This window comes from Prinia subflava, chromosome 1, assembly GCF_021018805.1.
Source record: "Prinia subflava isolate CZ2003 ecotype Zambia chromosome 1, Cam_Psub_1.2, whole genome shotgun sequence".
Taxonomy (NCBI): domain Eukaryota; kingdom Metazoa; phylum Chordata; class Aves; order Passeriformes; family Cisticolidae; genus Prinia; species Prinia subflava.
In genome coordinates this window covers 138,036,080-138,053,440 of record NC_086247.1, presented here as the reverse complement: position 1 = coordinate 138,053,440, position 17,361 = coordinate 138,036,080, and the positions used below count along the sequence as shown (strand labels likewise).

The 17,361-nt window shown below is 37.9% G+C and overlaps 1 protein-coding gene across 1 annotated transcript in view; it reads left to right on the top strand.

The window, feature by feature from the left end:
* The window catches only part of ODAD2 (outer dynein arm docking complex subunit 2), a 68,195-nt gene extending 55,902 nt beyond the window's left edge, over positions 1-12,293 (top strand). The window contains exon 15 of the mRNA XM_063414343.1: positions 10,655-12,293. Within this exon, the coding sequence (XP_063270413.1) occupies positions 10,655-10,768 (114 nt within the window). The 3' untranslated portion in view covers positions 10,769-12,293. The remainder of the gene's footprint in view (positions 1-10,654) is intronic.
* Positions 12,294-17,361: the final 5,068 nt, after the last annotated feature.

Below are 17,361 nucleotides of genomic sequence, written 5' to 3'. Positions count from 1 at the left end.
TGGGTGGTAACTGGTGAGGTCACAAACTGGTGACAATACAGTTCTCCATGATGAGTGCAGACAGAGTCAAATGCAAACTGCAGATCACAGTGCAGAACCATAGAGGGCAAATCTCCTTTGCAAATACATCACAGCTCAGTGCAAAGTTTTCCTCTTTCATGGATTTACTACACTGAACAGTTTTGCACATTGCATGTGCAGCAGTTGCAGAGGGACTGCCAGTAACTACTGGTTAGAACTGAAAAGATACCCACATTTTTGAATGAGGCAATAAAGTCCTTGCAAACAATTTGGACAGAAAAATATTCAATGTAAGATACAGTTAGAGACACCATGCAGCCCTGACTTTGCTTCTGATTGATCAGGCTGTTTCTGTTAATCTTTGTGCTCTTGGTCTCTTAATCCAAGAAGCTTCATAAAATTTGCAGTTATATGTAGGTGTTATTTATCCTTAAATTTTTGCTGACATCCTGGAGTATGGGGGGAGAAACTGATAGTCTGTTTAATTCTTCTGCATCAGAAATGCATACGAAGGAATTGTATTTTGAGGTACCACTCTTTCACAAAATTTACAATATTCTGCATAAAGATACTTCTGTTCAGAGAAGGATGTTGAATTCCTTAATTGTCATCATGAATCAAGTCCGTGATGCACTGTTTAAATTAAAAAGTAGCCTGTTTGAGTGGGGAGCTGATGAAGTAGAGAGTACATTCTCTGTGTGGGAGTAGTACTTTCTCTTAAATCATCTTTTACATACTGTTTTTATTAAGAGCAGAATGCCTCCAACATACTCACCCAAGAATACCCAAGAATGTGGTCAGTAATGTTCTTGTGCTTGCAGTAGTGTTGTGAAATAATGGCTTGGGTAACTGGTTAGCTCCAACCATTTCCTCCTACCTGAGAGACAAAGTAACCACCACACTAGGTTTAAATTGTGATTCTTTTTTCTACCTTTTGCACTAGCATTCAGGTAGAAGGTTCTCATGGGTTTTTTTTTTTCCTGTGTTAAAGCACAGAGTTGCATGGTTTTAGAAAATTAATTTTCACATCTTCCCCCACATGCTTTAACCAGCTTTAGCAGAGCTTTTGTGCATGTGGTACAACCTCCACTTGCCCAAGCACAACTATAACTTTATTTTTCTAGAACTAAAAAAACTCAAGCAAATGAATAAGCCAAAAACATTTCTAAAACCTAAAGCTTAGAATTGAAGTCGAGAAGTTAATTTTTAAAAATGAGGAAGAGGCTTTTATTTTAATCAGAGAAAAGTTTTAAATTTAACTTTTATTAATTAATTTGTCATTCCCTACTTCATGGTTACAACTTGAGAGAGGGAAGGAAGCAGATCAAGGTCTCTTGTATTTCTGACATTCAAAAATCACACAGGTATTACTGCTTGCTTGTCTGTATGCAACACAGTATTTTTAAAAGTCTCTGATCTCACAAAGCTTCCAAAAGCCAGCAGCCGTTCAAGCACTTTGTGGCCATAGTCCTTGAGTGCTTATTTTTGAAAAAATATCTAACTCCCCTCTAAAGAACTGTTTGCAAATCGCAAATACTTTGGTTGAATATGGCCTGATTGGAGTGCTAAGTCAAGCAACTCCCTTTGTTTCAATCACCAAAAAACCAAAGCATTTATCTTTCACAATAAGTATACATGGTAACAATTTTCCACAACAAAGACTTTTTAAAAGCTCACAAATTTCCAGCACTTGTAAATATATTTTATGACAACTGACTAAACTTTTCATAAAGACATTTATGTTTATATTAGGAAGATGAATCCTTAGTATAAAATAATTTGGTTTTCTCTAATAACAAGAAAAGTGGTTTGAGAATCTTCAGAAATAAATGGTATCATACATTTTATTTCTGATATCATATATATAGACTTACTAATATGAATAAACATGTGGACTATATGTGTACCCTTGCCCATGAACAGCCCCAGATCTTTTCTTGCTTCATCACATTCAGTTTCATAGTTGTGTGATTAGAGCTGATCTGTGAGCCTGTTCCTCATACCGTCTATACATTTATTTACCCTGTATTCTAATTGAACATTTTCTAGTACATTTACTAGTCTAAAATCAGATTGTATGTTCAACAGTACCACTCATCTTCCAGTTTATGTAAATGTATGCACTGTTGCCACCCCCACATCTTAAAACATAAGACTATAGAACATTCTTGTGTGCCACAAAAAAAAAAAACAACCAGCTTTAAAATACGCTGGCTACTTATTTCAAATAAGTGCTAATGTAAAAATTCACAGGGAGAACCTCCTGCTTTTATCCCCAGGCTTTGATATGTAAGGTTTACTAGCAAAAGCACCTTGCTGATTTTGATTATAGTGATCATATGTAGGAGGAGAGACCAACCCTTGGAGCATTAGACCTAAAGCTATATTAACTTTAAGGATCAAAATCAGTACTTGCAATTGAATACAGAAGAGAGTTTGAAGTCAGTTCATGCATACCAGTAGCTCTAACATACTTTTAAAATACTGGTACAGTCACATTATGTTCTCAGACCCCTATTCTCAGGATAAGATGCACTTGAGAGAAACATTGCAAAATTTGTCAAAATTCTGGAAACTGTAGTGTCCCTTTACTGCAGTCCAGTGTTGTCTTCAAAGACAGAATAGTTGGAGTGCAGTTCAGGAATATCAGACAAGCCAAAGGGAAAAAAAAACCACATCATGTTTGCAGGGCATTGCAGAGAAATCAGGCAGAACCCTTCAGAATGTCAGGGTTAATGGACAGCTTAAACCTCTTTCTTTTTTCCTCTAACTTGCTGCTGATAGTTTATTTGCAACTGCCCCTGATTAACTTTCATATAATCTTCATATGATTGCTAGAGATAGACAAAACTGTAGTATTCATATCCATAGTTATATTAAAAAATTTGAAACAAAACTGATTCTTTCTCAATTTCCTATACTACCTCCTCAATAATGTTTGAGAAGGAAAGGAAAGGTAAAAGTCATGCTCCTGCAAAATAAAAAGGAAAGCAAAGAGGGAAAAAGCAGGTAAGTATAGAAAATGAGCAGGAAATACAAAAAAGAAAGATTGATTAGGCTTGCAGTGATATAAAGGAAGGATAGTCCCCAACATGTTACTGAACCAAAGTAAATTATGAAAGGAAAAGGACATCCATTGCATAAGTTTGCAGTTTTGAATGTCCATTCCATATAGTAAGTAAGCAGGCTCATAATTTAATCTTAATAACATTAATTTCCATTGAAATGAAAAACAAAATTTTGAAATGTCACTATTGAAATGACAAAAAAGTTCTTTATTCTCTCTCTACCACCAAAAGCCTTTAATATGTTAATCTTCTTTTGAAAAGTACAATGAAATAAAAATAAATTACAGAAAGTGGTTCAAATAAAAATATGCTGTGTGACCCTGGGCTTCATCACTTTGGGATTATCAGATCTGCCTATTGTTTTTTATGGGATGAATTTCATATCCCATAAGACTTTTTGTGCATTGGAATGTTCATGATGATTGAATTTTTTCTTAATATTGCACCAAACATCTTACAGCTGAATGTAGATTCAAGGTGTCTGCCATTAATGTCTCCATTTAGTTCCGTATAATTGTACCTTTAAATAAAGATTAGAAATAATTTTGATTACAAGTTTTATTTAGCTACTTCACCTTTGCATGGTATTTTATAAATAGTTAGATTTACACCTGAAATAGTTGTCAGTATTCCTCTGAAATCCTGTAGGTAGCAAATAGAGATGGGAAAACCTTTAAACTAGGAGTATTTAAAAGTGGTCTGCAAATTTGCAGTTTTTAAACTACTCTACATTTCACCATTTGACATTTTGTTGATTTTCTCCTTGTTATTGATATTCACAGCTCTCTGCCCATTTCTTGTGTCTTTGCAGAGAAGGAGAGCATCCTTCTCTAAATAACTGTATAAGAAAAAGACAGTAAAACAAATGAGGTGAAGAGAGAGCTGTAGAGTCTATTAATATTTTGTAGCTATATAAACATTTGCAAGTGTGTGTACCATGTTACAATTCCCTTTAGGCATACAGGTTATATGTATGTCTCCAAAGTAATGCAATGCAACATTTAACCTTATTGGAAAACATGACAACTATATTTTTATTTTGTATGTTATTATTGTGTGGTCAAGAGATTTGTTCTCAAGGACTCTGTTCCCATTCAGATGTTGAAGAAATGTGGCCCTTGTCCCAGATGCCTTTCAGTTTAGTTGTAACAAAGGAGGGAACTGAACAAAATAGACAAAAAATGGACAGACAGCAGGTAGGAAAAATGGAAAAATGAAGCTGTACCCAGAAGGATTTTAAACTTCAAATCTATCATGATGTAAAACCAGTTGTAGCTCTTTGAAAACAAAACATTAAACATCTCATGGTAAAGTCCCAGTAATCATATGTTCAGAATACTTCACTGAGACTATCAAGCCCCACTCTTCTTTTCCCCTCATTTCCTGGGCTTCATCTTGCCAATTGTCATTTTGTCCCAGGCAGTCACATAAGAAAAATGACTTGTCAAGGACAAATCACCTAGCTTAAGTCCTGAAATAGATGAGATCGTTTAAGTGCACAAAAAACTACAGTCAAGTTTGTTCTCATCCTAACCTGAAGCCCTGCACCTCTTTGCAGGAAGTGCACAGGTTTTGCAGCTCCTGCACTCCTTCTGAGGGAGGATGGGAAAGATGAGAAAGAGGAGACAGCTCCTGGCAGCCTGCTGGCTACCACTGTGTTCCAGTGTACCTTAGCCCAAGCTGCATCCTTTGGACCTCCTGATACCCCCAATCATTATTGAGTGATTCCAAAAAGTTGCCCTTTTCCTGTGGCTGCCAGAATGATGTGTTTCATGGAAGAGAGAAAAGGACAGAAATAGGACAAGAAAGGAAAAGAAGCAATGTGTAATCTTCCCAGAATTTCATCTCAGAGTTTCATCTCTTTATGTCCAGAATGAGTGAAGTAGGCTGCACCAGGGGTTGCTCTGACTTTGGTCCCAGGGAGCAGAGACCCTGTGCAAGGGGGAATCAGCACAGTGAGTGTCAGCCTTGCCCATTTTTTGCCTTCACTGGAATTTCTTGGTAATGGATTTTGTACAGCTATCTCAGAGTGTTCCCTGGTGCATGGGACTACAGTGCCACCTGAAAAAAAACAAGCAAGCAAACAAACAAACAAAACACCCCAGAACTTACATGAGCATCTTCTTAAGAATCTGGATGTGGTACATGTTGTCTCATCCTTTCATTCAGCTGAAAAGGAAAATCAGGAAATTGACCCAAATTTTAGTTTAGAAACAGTGACTTAGCTTAACCTTCATTATGCTTTAATTGTGGAGTATGTTTTATTATTTATAATTTAATTTTATGAGAAGTATTTTCATAGGAATATGTGTAACGTAACACTCAAACTAGGTGCTTTAATATTTTCCAGTGTGCACTATGGTGTTGAAAGTTAGAAAATGCTGGCTGGATCTAAACTGATACTTTCTTGGATAAGCTTCTACCATATGCTTTTATTTAAAGGGTTTTTTTTTTCTTTTAGGTTAGATTTATAAAAAACATGTGAAAAATGTCTTTTTTTGAAAAAGAAGTGTTACACAATTAGAAAATCACAGTGCTAGAAATTTAGCATCCTTCAGGAAATGTTGCATGTAAAAGGAGCCAGATACTAAATCTGAATTTAAAAAAAAAAAAGCAAGTCCTACCACCAACTGGAAATGCTATATCAATCTACAAGATGTTGTACTGAAGTGTATGTCTTTAGTTCCAGGAATTTTAAGCTCTATGTGAACTCTGACTAGCTTCCTAGTGTAGATATTAATCTTGTTGAAGGAGTTTGTCCATATTTCCTTCTGATTAGAAAAATTTAAATAAGATTTGTTTTACAGGGCAGAAAACCTAAAGAAGCCAGGACAAAAAGGGCATTAAGTATTTTTTTATATAGTTATTCTTTATTCATAATTTTCTTTCACGTTCACAGGACTCTGGGGTATTGAATAGGCTGATCTTTTATCTGTTTTGTGTGAGCAGGGGAGCCTCTTTCCAATGACCTTGTTCTACACTTCCCATTGTTTTAGAAAACTTGTGGGCACATCACATGAGTAACCCCTTATTTAAATTATTCCATGCAAACCTCTATACTTCCTGCAAACATGACACCCTGTGCTTCCTGCTTCCCCCTCTGAGCCTGGACACTGCAGCAGCTGTGGCTGAAGGAGACTAATTCTAAGTTATTGTAGCCAGTACATGGAGACCATCTGGGATTTTTTCAGATTTAGGGTTTGTTGGTACAATACTTACCTCTGCTTTTTCTGCTTTTAAATGCTCTTTGGCAACTTCTTTCATAGAAGTGCAAAATTCTAGAAAAACATGACTTTTTGCAGTGATACAGGCTAGAAATCGACATGCTGAGGAGCAGTTTTACTGAAAAGGGTATGGAGATTTTATAGACAACAAGCAGAACATTAGACAGCAAAGAAGTCAGAACTCTGGACTTACAGCAGGAGCACAGCCAGTAGGTTGAGGGAAGTGATTGTTCCTGTTAGTACTCATTAGATCACAGAATTCTGCACCCAGCTTTGGCCCTTTGATGTCAGGAAGATATGGATAAACCATAATAGGTTCAACAGAGGACCACCAGGATGGTCAGAACCTGAAGCACTGCTCTGTGAGGAGAAACTACAGAAACTGGGCTTTTTCAGCCCAGAGAAGAGAGAGCTTTGAGTGGACTCATGAGCGGCCTTGAAGTTCCTACAGAGAGTTCAGTCATCAAAAAGATGGAGCTAGGCTTTTCACAGCAAGGCTGGCAAGAGGAGGAGAAACAGTGAGCATAAACTAAATCAAGAGTAACTGAGCACAGGGAAAATCTTTTTCTCCGCCAGGTCAGTCAAACATTGCAATAGGTTGCTAAAGATGTTGTGCAGTCTCTATTCTTGAAGTTTTTCAAGATCAGACATAAAAACTCTGGGCAACCTTGCTGAACCTTGTGTCTGACTCTACTTTGAGCATGACACTAGGCTAGAGACCTCCTGAGAGCCCCTGCATTCTGAATTACTCTGTGATGGTGTTGTCATAATATATATATCACAATTCTGGGGTAGTAATAGCAAAACCTTAATTGTTCTGAATATTTAAATGATTTGGCTGTGCATTACTTTTGGCATACAGAAATGCTACATATGCCCTGTACATTCTCCAAACAGCTTGTATTTGTGCTTATTTACTGGTATGACGTGCAAACTGTGCAAAAATATTGGACTCTAGCCTTATAATATAGATACCTGCCAACAGAAAATGAAGGCTACATGGTGCTGCAAATGCTTTCCCTGTCTATGGAAAGTGCCTTTTATGTGCCAGAAAGAAGCATTTGTACCACAGGCTTTTTTTACTGCTTCTCACATCTGTTAACGTTTACATGTGTCAGAAAACAATACCTGAACAGTAAAGGAAAGGGATACATGAAGTTCAAGGGTATTATATCAAGAAAAATGGCATGTCATATTGCACTAGTACATTGGAATAAAAGAAAAGGAAAAAGGAAAAAGATTTCTTGGACTTGTCAAATATACCTAATACGTGGGTGTAGCTTGTATATGCTGAATGAATGCATTTCCATACCTGAATTGAATGACCCAAATTGCCAGTAAATGGAATTGAACCCATGAAAGGGTCAAGGAGTGATAATCAGGAGGTGAAAGAATTAATAATGTCTTGGTTTATTCAAAAAAGAATAAATTTTTATTTCATTAAAGGCAGGATTTATATCAAAATCTTCAGAGTTGGATTCCTAAATACAGAATTACCTACTTCTATTGAAATATTTTGCGTTTTTGATAATCTTCTCTTCAGCTGTCTTTTTGTTAGTACAAAAGGAGTAGGTTAACTGACAAATGTTGCTGTATATCCACAGTCCTTAGAGGCAGCTACTGTGCTGAGCAGTGTTTCCAAGAACAGTCCTTTGAAGTCTTACTGTGAAAATCCTGAGACACAGTGTAGTACTGGGTTTTGTATGACGTGGCAGTTCTTGCAGATGTTACCACTGGCAAGTGATTTAGAAGAGCAGCAAATTAGAGAGAAACTGATCTGTGATCCCCTGAACACAGAAGGAAAAAATCAGTATGTGATACCTCTGTAAAAATTGGTGTTTGCACTGGTTGCATATGCACCCCTAGTTCTTTAGGCATCTGTTTGGGTCCTTTGTAGCAGTTTCATGCAGGATTCTGTTCTTTGATGCCTCACCCTGATTTTCCAAAATGTGCCTGCAATAAAGAGCACAGACCCTCCCCTACAGCTATTGACATTGCTTACTATTGAGTTCTCTGTGGAAAGTGACAGAAAAATACCTACTCTCCCATGTCTTTTGAGCCTAGAAAGAAGTGATGGCTAAAATAAGGGATAATTAACCTTGAATTGAGTCCTACCTAATGTGTAGTCATAATAAAGGCAAAGGTCAATTTTTGTTTTTTCCTACATTCCTACTAGATAATGTATCTCCAAAACATTATTTTTGATGAACATCTGCTCTTGCACATGGATACAAATCTTATCTGAAATTATTATGGATGTTAGAGTTCCACATTCACTACACTGAAAAAGCCTTGCATTAGATCTGTGAGGATGCAATGAATAATCACATAAGGCATATGGTTTCATTGCCCCCAAATTTAAAACCTAGAGCTTTACCAAAACCACCATATGAACAGCATGTGCATACATATTTTTGGGTTTGAGTCAGGGATTTGAAGGATCTATAGCAGTTTTCTTCTGTTAGTTGCACAAGAAAGTTGTGAGGCACCCGGAGAATCACTTGGTAATTTAAGCTGATGAGAGATCAGCTCTTGACAAATGGTAAAGAAGAAAGATCTTCATCCAGCAGTATTTCTGAAGAAAAAAATAGAAGTCAAGCATTTGATAAGCTTGCATTCTGGTCTTTGTGCTTTGTAGAGCTGCTTTATCATTACAGGTAGACCTGTGGTCTCCACAGTCTTATGTACACTTGAAGTCAGTGGTGAACCTTCCACTGACTTCTCTGGTTGCTGACCCTGGCCCAGGTTTTGCAAACAAATAAAATATGGAAACATAAACCTTTCTCATATCATTTCTTCTCATGTCATTTTAACTCTGGCCTATCCTTTCAAAAGAGTTCATATTTTGAGGGTTTGACTCAGCTACTTGGACCTAGGTATCTGATTACAGTAATGGAAATGTTAAGAAGGATTTCTAGAAAGAAATATCATTGATGCTTAATTGACATAATGCTGTTTCTGACATAATTCAAGCCTATCACAGGCAGTCTTACGTGTTGCATGTAGGGGTCAAAGGGTGAAAGGTGACTTGAAAGATGCTTGTTTTGTACATTTGGCTAACACAAATACTTCCTCAAGTACAAAATGCTTTGATCTCTCTAAGTAAATGCCATATGTGTGCAGCTGTGGCCCATGCCTCACGACTGCTGGAAGGTTAGGAAAAGGTAGCATATGAATTTGATGTCTGCATTCAATTTATGCTTTTATATTTAGCAGTTCATAATTTTGTGTAATATTTTAGCTGTATGAAAAATATGCACCAGAGTTGAGTGATAACAGATTTCTCTGTGGTTTAACCCAACATTGTTTGGGTGCATACAGATTCCTAAGTATTGCAGACTGAAAATACAGGTTTTAATTAGAGCTGTCTGAGCTTCAAAATACCTGACTGCACATTAAACTTGGCAAATTTTCAGAAATCTGGGGGTTGTGTGAAGCTGATTTAAACTAAGCAAGTCTCTTCTCCTTTCCAGCTCTATTGCATTTGCAGTTGCATCATTGACTTGCAACACACTGCAGTGAGATCCAAACCCATTATTAATGGTTTTCTGATATGTAAAAATGTTTTATCACCAAGGCCTGTCTTGTGTCGTACTCATGTTGAACAGTACCTTACTCCCAGGGAATTTCCACTGAAAAATTTGAATGACTTCCAGAGTAAAGGATCTACTACATATAATTGAAAAGCTGAATCAAATACTAAAGTTTGGTGCCTTTCTTGAGCTTTTGTTTTTCACTTTTACATGCAAATGTTTAAGACTGATATGCCCAGGTCTGTATCCCTCGATATTTAACATGAGTAGTTTGCTGTGACAAAGAACCTACTGCAGTCAATGGGACACAAGGGTCCATCGCATGAATCCAGCTTCATGATCAAGACCAGGAAAAAAAAAACAAGAAAAAAGAAGCATGTCTTTGTTTATTAAAAATATTGAGCATGTACAATTTTACTGGTATACTTTGAGGGAAAAATTGTGACTTACATGACTCACATAAAAGCAGGTGCAATTTTTCCTTGCAATAACAAAAATACCAGTCACAACCAATAGAGAGACATAGTGCAATAACCAGAAAATCAGACAGGAAAGTATCAATTGACAGATACAAATATGATAAAATATAATGCATTGCACTTCTATGTGGATGTCAATAGATATATGTATACAAAAGTATACATGTAGTAGATGCATACATATGTATAATGCAGCATTGGTAATGTGACTGTAAGTATTTTATTTATCAGATGCGTGGGTTAATTCATGCAATTGTTCTAGATAAGATTTGAACAATTTTGAAATAGAAGCAGACTGATTTGTTTTTTCCCCTCTGTGTTTTTGCTAGCTCCTGCTGGCCATGGTGGGCTCTACAGATGACACTCTGCAGGAGGCAGCAGCTGGCTGCATAGCAAACATTCGCAGATTGGCTCTGGCAACAGAAAAAGCAAAATATGGCTGATGCTTCAGCAGCTTTTACCAACACACTTGTTTAGCAATTCAGCTACATTTAAATACACAATTACTCCTTCTAGCATCTGTATTTCATAGCAGAGCTCATCTATCTGAAGATAATTTAATAAAAACAAATCTGTGGAAACTTACATTTAATTTTACATTACTGGTTTGTCACCCCTAGATTTGATATAACACTCACACCTAATTTTCTGTGTCTTTTAGCATTGTATCCATCAAAAGACCATAAGTTATGTCAAAGACATTTTCTAATTGATCTGCTCTTATTTTAATTCATTGTTGATATACATGGTTTTGCTTATCTGTGACATTAGAATAAATTTTGCTTCTCTGTGTGTGTGGTTATGCAGCAATTTATGAATGTCTTGAACAATTCCCTGCATTATAATCTTGTCCAGTCATCCTCTCATTATGCTTTTGCATGTTTGATCACTTGTGAGTCACAGGAGAGCAGAAAATGCAGATACATGAATCTCACATCTGGCACTGTATAAAGACTGCAAGCAGCTGTACCAATAGATATCACTCCAAATTTCCCATTTCTACCAACATCAAACAAAATAGTGCTTAATTTTATAAGTAGATGGTGAAATGTGTTTTAATTAACATATTAAAGTCAACTCTAAATAAAGAGTTGGATATCAGATTTACATTTGCATGTTATCTTTTTGTGTTTTTAAATTTTAAACTGAAGACAACTTTGTATTGATGTAGTTACTTTTTTCTCTATAAAATTATGTTCAGAATTACAGTTACTTTCAAAAATGTTAGGAAATTATTATTGATATTTAAAATTATAGACCCATTGTACCATGCTAAACAAATAATGCTAGGGCGTTTCTTTGAGAGCAGTAATGTCTTAATTACAAGCATAAACTGCTGACAAAAATGAAAAAAGCAAATATTTAAATGACTTGCATTTGTCACAGGCTCGCTTCTGAATTATTTTTTACTTCCCTTAATAATTAACAATTTTCTTGGTTTAGAAGCATTTTGTGATTTCATTATTTTCCTCCAACTAGCATGACTTCTCAAGGAAACACTTTCTAGCTGACAGAAGCTATTGAAGAAGACATAATGCCAGTCCACCTTTTTATTTGTGTTTTCTCTGAAGCAGACATGAAGACTCATTTTAATTTTCATTTTGGAACACTTGCACAGTTCTGAAAAAGGAGAATTACACCGGGCCCTTAGGGAAGGTGTAGAGGCTATTTTAAAGGAAGCCAGCTATGGACAGATGCTGACAACGTGGAAATCAAAATATCAGTCCAAGTAGTATTTTTTGATCAGTGTAAACACCAACATAGTCACAGGGTTCATCACAAGCTCCATCAGCATCCAGTGACCACGTAAATGCTATTTTAGGTATTTTTGAGCTCTGCCCCACAGGCCTGATATGTTATTTTGAATAAACGTGTCTATATTATTATACTGATGTCTCAGCTGTAGTAGTATCATATGCTTCATTGCTATACCCAAAAATACTTCTAAAATAAATGCTAATTGCCAAATTCATTTGAAAGAGAAGAGGCTTGATTTTATTTTTGTCTTTTCTGTGAGAGAAGCTGTGGATACAAATAGTTTATCACAGTCTCACTTATGAATAACACGTAAAATGGTAGCTTATTTTTCTAACTCTTGAAGGGAAAAAACTCCTTGAAAATAACTCTTGTCCTTAGCATGACCTCTCAAGGCACACTTGACTGTTTAGCATGGATTTCAAATGGAATAAGTTCTAAAGCAAGCTTAATTTTATGATACAGGTGTCAGGGCAATAAATGTCATGTTTCTGACAATGAAATGGCCTCAGTTTGCCATTCTCACTCGCACTGCTAGCCCTTATGCCTCCAAGTAGTTAATCTGAAACCTTTATTTTAAGACCTCAGACAGTTAATCCCAGACTTGAGCTAACTTACTTGTGCTGTTTTCTTTTCCTTTACCATGCCTGCAGTTTTAATGTTCTGTACAAGGAATTGTTGAAATTGATACAGATCACCACACAGGCAAAGAACTAGTATTAGAAAAATACATCTTTTTTGGCCAAAACTGGTGGATTCTGTGTAATTAATAGAAAGAGATTTAGTTGTTGGAAAATGAATAAATGAATGTGATCCCTGGCCCCTGTGAGTGCTGCAGTACAGCATGTACATTTGAAAAGCTTCCACTTTGTCCACAGATCTGCGCTGAGTTTCTCAGTGCTGCAGCCATCTGAAAAGGGATCCTCACAAAGCTGGGTCCCCATGCTGCTCACACAGCCCTCCAACCCTCCTGGCAGTGCCCAGCAGCCTATTCAAGCCCTGGCACCAGCCCAGGGCACTGCCACCGCCCAGGCCCAGCATTCCCACAACCAGGCAGCAGCCAGCTCCCACCCCCTGCCTCCCGTGCTTGGAAGGGAAATGCCTTCACTCCTTGCTCTTTCCACCGGCTGCTACTTGTCCATGTAAACCTGTAGCCTCTTAGGAAATATGGTTATACTGCATATGGGGCTCAGTATTATTTCCAACTCAGAGCAATTTGATGTACAAATTATTTTAGTTGCAAATGTAGTGGTTTAGAAGAGGGAGTCAGGCTTTGCCCTGTTCATTTGCCGTCATCTGCTCAGCCTGCTCCCTCCATGTTTTCTCTGTGTGAGTCCTGTAGTTTCACAGTTTCATAATATGTATTTTTTCCCCAGTTTATTTACGTTGATATAACCATCAGCAGGGAATATCCATCACCTTTCACAGTTTCAGGAGCTAAATCCCAGCTCTGCAGAGCACCATACTCCAACTGGCAGTCACACCAGTACTGCTCTTCACCGGCTGCTCATTGTCAGTTTTGTTCCTCAATTACACTAAAATGTCAAAAAACACAGAGTCCAAGTAGGAAAAACTGTCACAAGGAAGCGTTGTTTTGAGTATGGGAATACTAGAGTTGATGAGAAAAAAAAGCGAGAAGAAATCTTTCACCTTTACGCAATTATTTCTGGAACCTTATAAGCCCACCACATCTTTCAGTCTACACATCTGTCAGCAGCAAGATAGCTTTTCTTCTACCACTCCATGACTTTATGATTTATTGCTTGGTGACAGATAACCATTATCAATAATTTAATTGTCCCAGGATGTTCAAACTACACATTTGAATCTGGGATTTATGTTCATTTCCTTTTAGTGTTCATGCTAATGACAAGTGCATGTGCTCTGACACACGATATTGTCTCCAAGTTGTAAGAGAAATATAAACTTCACGGCCTGGGTGCAAGGAATCTGTGATGTATTAGGGGCTTTGTTATTCTGCTCCATCACCAAAACTTTCCTTTGGAAAGTAAATGAGCTTGAGACTCACAGGGCTGTCTCAAGATTTGACTCAGTAATATGCTTTAGGCTAACTGATCACTTTGTGTGGAAGCATGGTACTTCTTTCATTCCATGTCTCCTAAAAGGAGTTGAGTGAGCTGCTTACACTGGGGGTCAGATGTGAATCATCCCAGGAGGCTGAACTAGATAATATGTTAGTTTAAGGATTTCATCTCGTAATAAATTAAATGGTTGTTCTTTGCACATTTCCACCAAAATAATCTTTGTTTTATACATGACAGCAGGATGACTGCGATGGAAACATGTAATGTGTTTCTTCAGCAGTGGAATTCAAGTTTCCATGCAGGCTGTTTGCAGAGTTTATTTCCAGAGTCAGAAGCTGACTGCTCCCCAACTGCAAATTGTGGTTTGCCTCTTCTTTAGCCACTTAAGCTTTGCCACACACTGCTCAGGATCCAGAATAACAGAACGAGGCTGTGCTGCATCTTGGCCATTTTTTAATTCAGACAACCTGATTGTGGACTGTTCAGTGACCTGGCATGGGCCAGGACCAGCATGTTTCAGCCATAGCCATTGCAGTGGTAAGTTACATTGCACCATTTCTAAAGGAATTAATACTGCCACTTAATGTTCTCTCCTGTGCTTAAACAGTGATGTTCCTCAGTGTTTAATATCTTGCTGCTCTGGCTATTGAAATCATCCAAAAGTCACCAATTTTCATGAACCTTTTCCTTGAGTGCAATTTTTATTGTTACTTGTGCTTTACTTAGTTATCAGTTCAATACAACTTTCTGGGAAGTATTTCCGTGGACAGCATCACCATGGCATGTATTTATCCTCTTGACTTGTTTCTGTGTTGTGTGACAGACACCCTTCAGTTGGCAAGTTCCTTTCTCTTTTCCAGTTGTTGTCATTGGCAAGTTATGTGTTTTTATCCTGGTCCACATAGAGCACAGGACCCTTCAGTTGGTTGATCTTTTACAACTGCAATCAATTCTACTTCAAACACAAATGTTTTCCTTCTGAAAGGCCCATCAATGCACGTAAGGAAGTGTTGACTTTGGCTTCCATACAATATGATGTGACCTAACACTGCCACTTCTGTAGTTCTGCAGTGACACAAAGCCATCTTCACTAATTTCACATTTTCATCATTTGAGAATCTTGACGTGGTGACAAGACAGTTGGCAGTCAAAACCTTGCTTTGACTGTGTATTGGAAAAGGACCATGAGAATGACACTGTATTAATGCTGAACCATGAAGGAAGAGGTTGTAAACCAGCAACGTTCAGTCAACTCCCCATTGCACCAGGATCCTGGATGCCTTTAAAGCTGCTCCATTCTTATTAGGTGAGAAATGGCTGAGAAGCTTTCGGATGTCCAGATTGTTCCTTGCAATTGCTAGTGGTGGTAAAGCTTTGTCCAGCCATGTTGTGTCACACCCCACTTCTTCAAGGGCTTGGTGAAGGCAAGAAAGCAAAGCTCAGCACCTGTGCTCCAGCGTGTGCATCTGGCAGCAGAGTTTTCCTTCAATGGCTGAGCCTTGAACTGTACCTTCTAATATCCAGATTAAATAGCTAGAGACTTGTGTCCTGCTTCTGGGGAAAAAAAAAGACGTTTTAATAAAAATGGTAATTAAAAAAATACAGAATCTGATAAAATTAAAAACATATGATATGCAGTTGAAATTATTTAGTGCTGAAAAATGTTGGTTGATTCAGTGGTAGTTAAACTTCCAAATAACTTGTCTTGAACAAGCAAATAGTTATAAGCATTTGGCTATGTGTCTTTTTTGAAAAAAGTGAACACAGATTATGTTTCTGGTTCCCTCTACCACTAACTGGTAAAGGCTGCACTATAAAATTAGTGCAGTAAACCACTCATCTTTCCAGTTGCCACATTCTCTGCCCCAGTTGACAGCCTTCTGGGGCCTCCTTGGCTCTTCAGCAGAAAGCACCAAGTGCAGCTCTGTTGCTCTAATGAAAACATAACAACAACGTCTGGGAAGCCATAGAATGATGCAATAACCATACAGCTCTGCTTCCTTTAATGTGATGAAGCTTGCATATTTGCCTGGCTCCAGAGTTTTACTCCTGCCAGTATTGTACTGTAAAGAGACTTGGCAGAACACGTTCAAAGGCTGTTCGTGGTTTTTCACTCAGCATTAAACCTTCCAATGACGGAAGGGTGGGGGAACACATATTGGGACAAACAGACACTCAAAAAGTAAAAAAGAAAGAGGAGAAGGAGGCTGGTGGTAGATGGTCAGCAGTTATGTAAACCTTGGTTATGGAACTGGTGTTGATTAGGGCTGAGCTGAGACCCACTGGAGGACAACATCAAGTGTTAAACCAGTGAGACTGCTCTGCCCACTTTCCAGGGGGTGATCAGCCCAAAATAAACCAGCTCCTAATGTTCAGAGAGAAGAGATCAGTATTGGTTCATTCTCCTAACCAAAGTTGTGCTGTCCTTGATAACTGCTCAGTCACCATGGGTTGCAGTAGTCAGAGGCTCTAGGATTGCCCTTTTCTGTGTTTGCTCAGTGTAGGGAAAACCTCTGTCTCCATGGTGCCGGTCTTGCTCTGCAGACCTTCATTGGACTCATTTATGGCTGTCTCTTTTTTTTTAATGGCACCATTTGGAAAGCAGACTACCTAGTCCTTACCCCTGCATGAGATTAGGCAGAAAAATATTCAGAGTTAAGCTGGAGCAACCCTTGGAGAGAACTATTCCATACATACTTGCAGATGAAGGGCAAAATATGCTCAGAAAGAGAAGTTATGGTCAGATTGATGCCTCCTTCCAACCCGTTCCACAACTGTCTGTGGTGGGGTGTCATGTAAAAGGAAAAATATTTGGAAAAGCGGACATCTGTGGGCCAGCCTTGGTATGCTTCCCAGAATGTAATGACTAGGTGAATGTTTTTCAGCACAGCAACTAAGGAACATAGGTGACTGCCAAGCGCTGGATCTGATGTGGCGTGAAGAGGTACAAAACAAAGAGGAGTGATCTGTCTGAAGAAAGTGAGGTTTAATTATTTCCAAACTCGGCATTAAAAAAAAGCACTACAAAACAAAAAGGAATGATTTGTCTGAAGAAACTGAGGCCAAATTATTTCCAAACTCGGCATTAAAAAAAAACCAACCCAAACAGAGCTCTTTGCAGTCTCCTCAAGTTGCTTTACAGATTTTTGCAGATCTTTAAGACACTTCCACTGTGTGGACATGCTCCTTTCACCAGTCTTGGGGCTCTATAAGTATGGCTGTAGACTCCCTATTGT